The sequence below is a fragment of the Talpa occidentalis genome, unplaced genomic scaffold (assembly GCF_014898055.3).
Source record: "Talpa occidentalis isolate TD23 unplaced genomic scaffold, MPIMG_talOcc4v2.1 talOcc4.5, whole genome shotgun sequence".
Classification (NCBI taxonomy): Eukaryota; Metazoa; Chordata; class Mammalia; order Eulipotyphla; family Talpidae; genus Talpa; species Talpa occidentalis.
Window position 1 is genome coordinate 93,571,042 of NW_023604861.1, and position 11,360 is coordinate 93,582,401.

The 11,360-nt window shown below is 47.9% G+C and overlaps 1 protein-coding gene across 2 annotated transcripts in view; it reads left to right on the top strand.

Moving 5' to 3' along the window:
* Positions 1-11,360, top strand: part of TCF7L1 (transcription factor 7 like 1) — a 147,254-nt gene that overhangs the window by 117,666 nt on the left and 18,228 nt on the right. For both annotated transcript variants that reach the window (XM_037527732.2, XM_037527734.2), the window contains exon 4: positions 10,813-10,896. In XM_037527732.2, the coding sequence (XP_037383629.2) occupies positions 10,813-10,896 (84 nt within the window). The remainder of the gene's footprint in view (positions 1-10,812; positions 10,897-11,360) is intronic.

The following is an 11,360-nucleotide window of genomic DNA, read 5'->3' on the forward strand; positions in this document are numbered from 1 at the left end:
CTTCATTGTGCCAGCCAGGAGAGAAATGTTGCTGAGGACTAGTTTTCATTCTTTCTCACCAGCCAAAGTAGCTGTATCTACCTTCAGGCTTAAGTCAAAGTGAATAAATAGACGGCAACTCCCACGTCAGTTTTAACCCACTGTCAGTGACTGCGCCGTGAACTGTGTGGAGGATTCTTGAGTCTTACCCAACATTAACAGGCCAGAATCTATTAGCAGCCTCTGCAGTAGACCGCTGCGGGGGCCAGGGTAGCACACTGGAGCCCTGTATTTGCTATCCTAAGTTTTCAAGATGAGACTGAAGTTCTAGAGGACAAAAAGCATGTCTTTGTACCCCTTGAGACATATCATAAAGCTCTAGTGCCAACTCGAATGTCAACTAGTTCATGATTTTGGGTAAATCCAGGAGCTTCAGGGGCCTCCCTGGTGGTCTACGGTTAAGTCTCAGCACTATCACTGCCATGACCTGAGTTTGATCCCTGGCCAGGGAACTAACCCACATCGTGCAGCACACCTCTCCTATCTCGCCCGTTGGGTATTTCAGTAAATCTGCCTTTTTTGCTCCCCACTGTCTCTGGTGAATCCTCTCACTCCCCCACCCCCTACACCTCTAGCCTACACCCCAGTTCTTCTACAAAAATAAATATTAAAAAGAAAAAAAATTCCAGAAGCTTCCAGCAGGCTCAGTTTCCCCATTTATAATATGAATCAGATGATAATCTCCCCTGTATCTGTATCTTGGGATTAGTAAAATCAAATCAAATGAGATAACTAATATTAAATGCTTCTAAAAGTAAAATGACTGCCGAAGTCATCCTGCCTGTGTACCCCAACTCACATGCCGCCTCCTATATGAAGACTTCCAGCTTTGCCAAGAGAATCCTTCCCACAACAATCCCTCTCTTCTCTAAACCTGTCATCTGCCTACTTACATTCTAGTTATTTCTATACTTAAAAGAATCTCCCCTGTTGCATATTAAACACAATAAAGAGCCACTGCAAACATTTATGGATGGCTCAGTACTGATTTCTACTCAGTCAATTCTGTAAGTATAAGCAGGCACTTCTGGAAGGGTGAAGCCACCTGCTGACAAGGTCTTACGTTTTAGAAACCTAAGTCAACTGCAAGAGATGGGAGGGAGGGGGATACGGTGGTGACACTGGAAGAGGATTTGGGACCCCTCAATTTCTTTCTACCACCTGTTCTTTGATATGGACAACAGCTATTTTGTCAATCTGAGGTAAAGTGACCTGCAGCCCACCCCCAGCCCTCTTCAATCCAGGCCTCCGTCCCAGTGCCTGATGGCTAGTGAGCCCGAGGAAGACCAAGGTTGTTGTAGTGGCCAGCCATGAAATAGGGGGGACCTGACTCCCCAAAATCTAGAAAGATACTTAGAATCTACAGAATTTGGTGACCACAGAATGAAGTCTAAAGACATTAAGTAGATTTTGAGGTTCTAATTGGGGAACTTGAAGGTACAGCTTCAGGAATGAAAATAATTAATGTAGGGTTACTTTTAATAGCTTTGTTCACTGTTGCTACAATACATGGTCATTATAAAATTTTACAAAAAAGCACAAAGAAGAAAGAAAATTGACTGAAATGCTAAAACCCAGTGATAGCCTTTGGATGACCATCCTCCCAACTCTCCAACTGGCTTTTCTCCCTGAACAGTTTGGTCAATAAATGCAGATCAAGCAGAGGGCGAGCACAGCCTGAAGGCTTAGCGGCAAGGGAGGAAGGGGCTTCCAGGCAGGCAAGGTGTTTCCCCACTGCTGCCAAGTAAGCCAAGGCCAGAGAGCTGCCTGGAGGATTTGGCAAATAAAAGATCAATTGCCTTTATTTTCATTCTCAAATCATCAGTGGCCTTGTAGCAAGGGAGACTGGAATAGAAGCCAGACGTTTCCGTGCTAAGAAATAAATGAGAAGGTGATGAGGAAGTGGAGGCCTCTCTGTAAAGAACAGGGAGGAAAAGGAGGGAGGTAGAGAAGGGGACTGTCTGGCTCCCTGCTCACCTGGCCACCAGCAGCAGCAGCTTTCTGGGCTCTCCCACCTACTCCTCCACCGCAGGCTGTGCCCACAACTCCTAATCAAACCTGCTGTTCAATGCAGTAGAGGTTGCACGGTCTTGGGAACCTATGAGGAGTGTCTGGGATCCTTCCCCTGTGGCTCAGCCAGGCCTGTAAACCCACTTCTTGGCCACACACCCTTTTTTCTATCAGTCAAATCATTCCTTGTACATGTGACAATTCCCTGCCTCACAGGGAAATGAGAGAAATGCCAGTTGAAACTACAGAGCTACTTTTTTCATCTGGCAGATGACTGAGGTTGATAACACTGTGCGCAAGGGTTAGGGAAGCGAGCTCTGTCCTGTGTTGCTGTTGATGGTGTAGACTGAGAAATTTGTAATACTTCTCAAAACCTAAATCTGCAAACCCCCAACCTAGCAGTTCCTCTCGTAGCTGGAAATATATCCTGCAGCTACTCACTGCAGTGGAAGATTGGGAAGCAGCGGCCTGTGCATGACTGCAGGCTGTTTAGTTGATCCTGTTTAGTTGACCCTGGCTGTTTAGTTGATCCTGTTTGGTTGACCCTGGCCGGGCTGCCCCGGAGATGCTGTGGAGCAGCTCTGTACCTGCTGATATGAAATCAACTCTGATATGTGTAGATGATCGAGTACATGTAGGTGAACAAGAGCCGGCCACATCCATAACCTGCACCAGGGCCTCGGCTCTGCATTGCGGGCCTGGGTCCTAATTCTAAAAGCTGCCAGGACCCAGACTCTGAAACTATGTCTCCTTCCTCACTTGTGGGTCCAGTATAAGGTCGAACACCTTGCTGACCAGGACCTGGAACCTGGGCCGCTGCCCAAGCTTGCTGGCACAGGTCCCGAGGTCAACCAGCAGGCCAGACCTGGAACCCGCACCTGGGCCATGACCCTGCATTGTGGGTCTAGGTCCAATGTCTAAACGCAGGGCAGAGGCCACAGTGGGGGCCAGGCAGATAGTCTCACAGATGGGAGGGAATGCCAATCTTTAAAAACAAACCTTTGGTCAAGTCAGATAGGGAAACTGCCTGACTCTGAAATGGGAGGGGAGAGAATAGCTTGAGACCATCTAGGGAATTTGGGGGTGATCCAGGGGTAGGTGTTGGTGGGGAAACTGAAACCTAACCAACTCATTCTTATTTTTGTATTTATCATTCAGTCATGGAATATTTTTGGCATCCCCCATTGCCTGTGCACAGGAGGGGCTCCAAAAATATTTGTTAACTAAATGCAACCGGCTCTGGAGGAGAGAAAAAAAGTCACTTCACTGGTTTCAAACACTACAAAAAATGTGATGTTAAGTAAATTTTCTAAGGAAAAGTAGCTTCTTTTAGGGTGTTAGGGATTTATTAATTGGATGTATTTTTAACAACTCACCTATCAACCAAACCTCAGGAAGGAACCCAGCCTCCCACACTAGAGCAGAACAGAGTGGGCGAGTGTCTGGCGTGAGTGCATTGCCCGCTAAGCAGACACGAAACTGCTCATCTTTGGAAAAGAAGATTAGGGATGAGAATGTAAACTTTTTCATACTTTTGCTCTAGAACTTTGTCTATCTAATCCATCATGTTAAGAACCAGTTCCCCTAATACTTTCATTTTCTCTTCTTCATGACTTCTAGAACCTGAACTTTTATTCCTACTTAGGAAAGTTTTTGTCTCTCTGCCAATGAATTCATTGCTCAATGTTCGTGTACTTTCAAACTTAGATCAATTATGTTCATTTAACAGAAGATAGAGGAACTTAAGCAGGCCCCAGGAACTGGCAGAGTTGGGTATCACGGCCTCCAAGCTACATTTACAAATTCCTGGCAATACTAAACCAATTAATGTGAGAACCAGTCGTTCAAGAGTGAAAAGGACTCTTGTATGCATCCCATGTCTCTACAGGATTCCTGAAGAGACTGGAAAACCCAGTGGTTACAGTGTGAAAACTAGGGCTTTTAGGGGTGATTAACTTTCTTAAGCTCAAGGTAGGAACAGAGTCTAGGCCCATGATTGCTGACTTCTGGGTGAGGAATTGGGGCTGCAGCGGTGACCCTCAAGGAACTTTCAGTCTGAGGACAGCCAGAATGGGCAAATATTGGTTATTCAGAAAGTCATGATGTGTTTTTTCTGTTTTTTATGCAAAAATGCATCGTGATTTTTCCAACAACCCAATAGATAGTAAGAACACAGCATGCTGAATGTCCTGGGAACCCCAAGCCCAGTTCGGCCATGGAGGTGAGAACGATGGACTTATGGGGGCCTGGAAGAGATTTTTCCGGTAAGGTGATCTGGGCGCTGGGTTTTGAAGGAGGGGTTGGAGTTTCCCATGTGCGAAGAATACACCAGGCCAGAACCTCCCTGGTGGCGCAAGGGGTTAAGACACAACCTATGAAGCTGACTGAAGCTGCTGCAAAATAAGTTCGATCACGGGCCAGGGAGCTACACATATGGCGCAACAGACTTCTTCTGTCTCGCCCACTGCTCCCCTCAGCAGTGCATTTCAGCCAGTCCACCTGTTCTGCTCCCCACTCTGTCTCTGGTGAACCCTCTCACCCCTGCCCCCTGCAACTCTGGCCTGTACCCCACTTATTCTGTGCATAAATAAATAAATCTTTAAATAAAAAAAAAAGAATACACCAGGCCAGGTACCCACTGAGCAACATGGCACATTCAGAGGATAGTTAGAACTTCAAGCAGCTGGTTTTGGGGTTTAAAGATAGAAGGATAGTTTGGCCTCAAAAAACTGGTGCTTTTGGGGGCTTATCCCTTCCTCTCAGTCACCTACCAGGGAAGGATGTCAAGCAGGAAAGTGATCCGATAGGTTAGTTTTTACAAGTCTGAACTCTAAAAGTTTGGGAAGCCATTGCAGTCATTCTGATAATAAATGATTGCCTCTCCAGTTGTGACAGAATGCAGAGTTCAGAAAAAATGGATAGCTTCTTCACATTTTTCATTTTTGATGCCACTCTTCATGTGAAGAAAAATCACCTTGAAAGGAAGTGAAAAGCATTTTGCTCAGGGTCATATTTGCTGCCTGGTGGACAGCTCTCTGCACTGTGGGGTTTGCATCTCTAAACTATCTTCCTGAGTAGCTGTGTGGCCCATATAGTCACCTGACTCCGCACTGATTGGGAGGTGTGGGGAACCCTCTCTCTGATATGTTCAGGGACTTGGCTCTGGGGGACCAGAAAGGCAGGAAAAACTGGTCATCTAAACTGGTGAACTTCGGTTGCTGAAGCATAAAAACCATGAGAAAGGAAAGCTAGAGAAAAGGGCCTTTTTTCCCCTCAGGGCACTAGGCCTGTCCCTCCCACCAATAGGGAGAAGCAGAAGGAATTCTATTGGGGTGGGTTGTTTTCACCTGGGAAACTTAGAGATGACTTGTCTTCTTGCTGCTGGGACTATGGCTGTTGATTCTGTACCTTATGGCTTGGCTTCTCTTGCTTGCACCCTGCTTTAAGGGTTTTCTGTGAGAGTGGTGTGAGTGGGGCAAAGGTGGCCATTCCCAAGAGCCCTGTAGAGTCCTAGTCAAATGGAACAGGGTGGGTATGACTGGGGGAGGGGCTGCTCTACCTTCTGGGAGTTGGAGGGTTAATCTCCGTAGCTCATTGGCAGCTCTGCCTCTGTCCAGGGCATGCTGGGATTTCCTCCCAGCTGTTTTACATCATGAAGATTTGTATGTTGGGGAAATTCCAGGGCACAGCTGCAATTAATCTGCTGCACAGTCTTGGAGCTGAGCGGGGATTCTGTAGGACCAATCCTCCGCCTCCCTGCAGGAAAGGAGCTCTGGCTGTCCAGTGAGAGCACCCTTCAGAGGAACCTTCTCAACATCGGCCCACCCCAGTCAATGGAAACAGCCTACCTGGCCAAGGGATCCCCCTGGGAATGCAGTGGAGAGGAGCCCAGGAAGTCAAAAGGGACCTAGAACATTAAGAAAAAGAGGAGCAGCCCCCTTATAAATAAACAAGTCAAAATAACACTGATAGCCACATTTGATAACGATATCACACACAAAAAAGAAAACGTGTTCACTCCTACTTAGGAATGTAGAAGTAAAAAAGCACCTTAAAACACTGGTGATTAGCATTCCACAGTGTAGCACAAGAATGAACAAGCCACCAAGGCCAAACAGGGTTAGCCTGGGGGCGCAAGTTGAAGAAAATCAGTCGCTATATATACATGTCACGAATGCAGCAAGGCAGTGACAAGTGAACTGTTTTGGTAGCACTGGAGAGGATTCCACTCTTGCTGTGGTGAAAACGTTTTAAATAGGGGTGGAACCAACCTTCCTCAAGAAGGGAAAGACAGGTTCTGAACCGTAGCCTCACCCTCATCTGCAAACCACAGTAGCAGAGCTTCCCCAAGTGTCCGTGGAACCCCAGCCCCCCAAAAAAGCATTTCCTATATTCTGCCTGTCTGTCCTATCTCAGAGTCACGACACACAACAGTATATTAAGTGGCGTTTATAAATCGGGGATGGTAGTTCTCCCCATTCGGGACTGGTTTTTCCTATTCTTGTTGAACAGCAGAAGAGAACAGTTATCCCATAAACGGCCTCCCGTAAGTCAGTTCTACCGCTATGCCTGACCATCATTTGCATTGACACCCCCACCCCAATCCCATGTTTTCCATTCCAATGTGCATCCCTCGGGAGGGAGGTGGCTGGACTGTAGCCCAGCCATCATCACTGGTCAGGAGCCAGTTGTAGCCAATTGGATGAAGCCCATATTGGGCTTGGAGAAACCAGCAGCTTTAATCTGCCGCACGCCACTACCATGCAAAGAATCCAGGCCCAGCCACACATCTTCATCCCCAAGGACACACTCCCACCAATGAGTGATTAGCCATGGGCGATGATGGTGCTGGCCTCACATGAGAATGACAGCCAAGAAGGGCTTTATTTCCTCTCAGCACTGGGCTGGCCCTGACCCAGGAATTCAGAATTGTTTAGCCATCTCCAAATTCCTTGTGCTGAGGTAAGGGAGGGTTTCAAGGGCTGTGGCTGGCACCTTCTACCCTCATTCATGGTTCTGGGAAGCTGGACTGTGCCTTTAGAATGCTCCTTTCCTTGAAATTGCAGTCTAGAGGTATTTCACGGCTAAGCTGATTGGGATTCCAGGGTCTTAGAGTTCTTCCCTCACCTCTATCCTCTCACTTGTTTCCAAATCTTAAAAAGGCAGAAAGGGGAACAGGACAGCCTTCCCCTCCCCAATCTTTCAGGATGAATTCCTCTTTGCACCCCCAAGAATCCCCCATGTGGCTGGGGCAGGATGCACACTATTCCAGAACCATCTCTCCCCCGGCATCCAAGTTTTTTTTTTTTAAAGATTTATTTATTTATACAAGCACTGGGTACAGTCAGAAACGGGAGGGTGAGAGAATTCACCAAAACCAGAGTGGGGAACAGAACAGGCAGGCCAATGAAATACACTGCTGAGGGGAGCAGCGGGTGTGGCAGGAGAGGTCTGTGCACCATGTGGGACCCTCGCCGGTGGCCGGGGATCGAACCGGCGCTGCAGAGGCTGCGAGCAGCTTCACAGCCCAGCACTCAACCACTGCGCCACCAGGGGAGGACCACTCTCCCCACCTGTTTGACAGAGATCTGCAAGGAGCCAGACTGCACTGGTGAACAGGGCTGAAGATTTTCACCCACCCTCCCAGCTTCCAGGCCTCAGTTAAAGCCAGTGAGTGAGAGTGGACACTAAGGGGAGAAGTGGTCAGTCTGGTCTCCTCCCTCTAGATACCCAGGCCCCTTACTCAGAAAGTAAAACTCTAAGCATGATAGACAAACCAAAATGATAGCCGTTATTAAAAGCCCTCCCTTCCCTACTTTGTGTGTGTGTGTGTTCATGTGTGTGTTTGCACCTGATAGCCCCAGTACAAGGCAGACAGAGCCTCCTGCAGCTCCAGATTGTATTGGGTCACAGTTCTTCAGCCACTAGAGCCATGGTTCTCACCAGGAAGCACTTTTGTTCCTCTGGGAGACATTTGACAAAATCTGGAGACGATTTTACTCATCAGCAATAGGCAGGAGACCTATGACATTTCATAGGTAGAGGCCAGGGGTGCTGTTAAATAATCTATAATGCACAGGACAGTCCCCAGAACAAAGCACTCTCCAGCCCATCCTGCCACCATGAGGCTGACAACCCCTGTACTGGAATCCTCCAAGCCAGCTCCACCAAACAACCCTCAAGGTCAGCACAGTCCCCAGCTAGGACTCAGCTCAGTTCCCTAGGGCCAGCCCCAGCCCATGTGATCTCACAGCACCCCTGGGAAGCTGACAAAAATGAATGTAGAGTGTTCAGCATGAGTCTCATGTCTAAACAGGGAGTCAGATGTTGGCAGAGTTAATGGATTTAGGAACCCTTCTATAGTGTTCAATATTAGGGAGGTGAATTGGGGACACTTCTCTTTTGCACCTGATATTTGTGATTGTGTTTAGTTTTTAAAAAACAAGCAGAAATGATCACATGGTCACTTCTAGAGAAATGCGTGTGATGTTCACACACATCATGTAAATGTTTACATGACTGTAAGCGCTGGTCACCTCATGGCCACCCCAGCAGCACTCGGGATGTGTGTGTTGTCAGCCTCTGGGTGGCCATGCTGTGCTGGAGAAAAGGAAGGAGAAAACCCATCACAGCAAAGAAGAGGCTGGACTGGGGAGTAGCGTGTTCCAGAGAGAGCGCCCTGGAAAGCCTCGGCTCATGCTAAATGAAAAATGCAGGGTTTGGATCAAAAGACCAAAGCTCTGGTTCCAGCTCTCAGAATGCTGAGCAAGTCCATAGTCTCTTTCTACCTCCCTTACCTCATCTGCTAACTGGGGACTGACACCTTTATTTACAATAGCAGGGTGTTTGCAAAGATAGTTATGTGGATGGAAATGATGTGGAAACTGCTGGGGGCCACAAGTGTTATTCACAGAGGAAATGAATTTTAACTAATGACACTAATATTTGTCCAGTGCTTTTAACTTGCCAAAAGTATTTAAATCCCAGTTAGTTCATTTGGGAAATGTGGGCTCTGAGTAGGGATGGAGATTGTGCCGGTGGGAAAGAAGGGAGGAAGAAAATAAGATCAGCAGAGGTCAGGGACACAGGGAAGAGTGCACATGAGGGGTGGGGTGCAGGGTGCAAGCGGGCCCAGAGTGGAAAGACTGTCCCCACTCATGGGGCTCTCAGAACCCCGTTCTTCCCACCTCCCACAGCCAGACCTGCTTGGCTCATCCCACCTGCTGGTCCTTACTCCTGCTGGCCCTTGGTGGATGTGCCCTTGGGTGATTACTGCTGCCTGAGGACACCTTTCTGTAAGCCCAGTCCCTGTCTGTTTGGTTTATTTTATTTATTTTATTTTTTTTATAGAGGCATGTTTTATTTATTTGTTTGTTTGTTTGTTTATACATGCACTGGGTACAGTCAGAAGCACAGGAGGGTGAGAGAATTCACCAGAGCCAGAGCGGGGAGCAGAGCAGGCAGAAGGACCGAAGTACACTGCTGAGGGGAGCAGCGGGCGGCAGGAGAGGTCTGTGCGCCATGTGGGACCCTCCTCCGGTGGCCGGGGAGCAGCCGGGGATCGAACCAGTGCCGCAGAGGCTGCAGCTTCGCAACCCAGCGCTCAACCACTGCGCCACTGGGGAGGCCCTGTTTGGTTTATTTTTGTGGCTGATGAAGAGCCCCTGATTAGTGCACATAACTGGAGGCTAAATCATGATTTTTTTTTTTCCCCTCCCGATACAGAATGACTAGAGGGAGGGATGATTCAAAAACTTCTGTCTACGAAATTTTTCCTGGAGCCACCACATCTATTAGAAACTTTATTTTCTAAAGCAGCCTCAAGAATCCTGCCCAGAGGCTGCAGTTGGTCTGCTGCCCAGCAGCACCGTATCAGTGTTGACACTAAGCCTACATGTGTGCTTTTGCTCCTGGCAAAGACTAATGGTTTGCTTATGAAAATAATAGCTGCCATTTGTCATATGTCTCCCACATGCAAAGCACTGAGTTCAACATTTGACATTGTCCCTAATCTTTCTAACAACCTGTAAAATTAGTGATAATAGCCTTGCCTTACAGGCTAAGACAGAGTCCCAGAGTCGTTAAGACACTTGTCCAGGGTCACACAGCAGAGTGAGAATCAGAACCCATGAATGCTTGGCTCCAGATCTGCTTTTTGTTTAAGGGGGGCATGGATTTACCATTTGGTTTGGATTTTTTGTAATAAGCATGGGAGAAGGTAGGGCACTGGATTATCTTTTCACATTGAGAAACATAAGGAGGTTATTGTTCAGTGTCCTTGAATATGGACCCTGTGAGTGTCAGGCAGATAGTTTTGTTTTGTTTTGTTCTGTTTTGTTTGTTTTCTCATTCATTCATCTGGTGGTTCATTCACCAGATACTTCTGGAGAGGTTTAGGGAGTGTTGTGAATGATGCTGTAAGCTCTGGAAAGAAATGGGGCAGGATTGCCCCCTGGGACCTTGGTCCCTGCTTGTTCTGTGGTTACAGCAGAGGCCTTGATCCTCACTGATAAGTTCTTTGAATACTTTGTTCGGTGGTGTGGTCATATGTCCCCTTCCGTCCACCCCAAGTGACAGAGGGGGCTCCTGGTGGTGGCAGTGATCATAGGTGTGTGTTCTACTTTGTGATAATCAGCTGGACATTGACGTAGTAAAGAGCATGTGCAGTTAATGAACCCCCAGCAGCCCAACCCCAGAGCTCCTTATTCCAGGCACTCTAGAGGCCTCTTCTCACCAGCTCTGTGTTTTCTGTCCTCTGTGCAGTACCTGCAGATGAAATGGCCTCTCCTGGATGTCCCCTCCAGCGCCACAGTCAAGGACACCAGGTCACCATCCCCAGCACACTTGGTAAGTCTGTTTCTCCTGAAGGGGCTGAAGAGACACTCACCTTGTTCCATGTCACTGCTTTCCCTCCACCTTCCAGAAGCTGATGGGGTCTGGTGGTGTTGCCTTAATGTGCGAGCACAGCAAGGAAGAGTCCAGCTGAGGGTGGTTCATTCAGCTACCAATTGCTGACTAGTGAGTAGGTTGTTACCGTGCGCTTCCCTACCCCTCACACCAACACCCACCCACCCAGGATGTTGTGTGATTGGAAACACCGGCTCCACCCAGATGGCAGTGCCGGCCCTTCCTGCTGCTGTGGATCTCCTCTGGCCCCAGCACCTGGGCAGCGTCTTTGCCCTTCTCTCCTGTCGGAGCTTGTTCAGTATTGCCTCCACTCTTCCCTCAGAGCGTCAAGGCAGCAGTTGAAAAGGCTCTTCTGTACAGGATGTTATAGGAAATAATTAATTAAATCATGCAAACAAAACCCC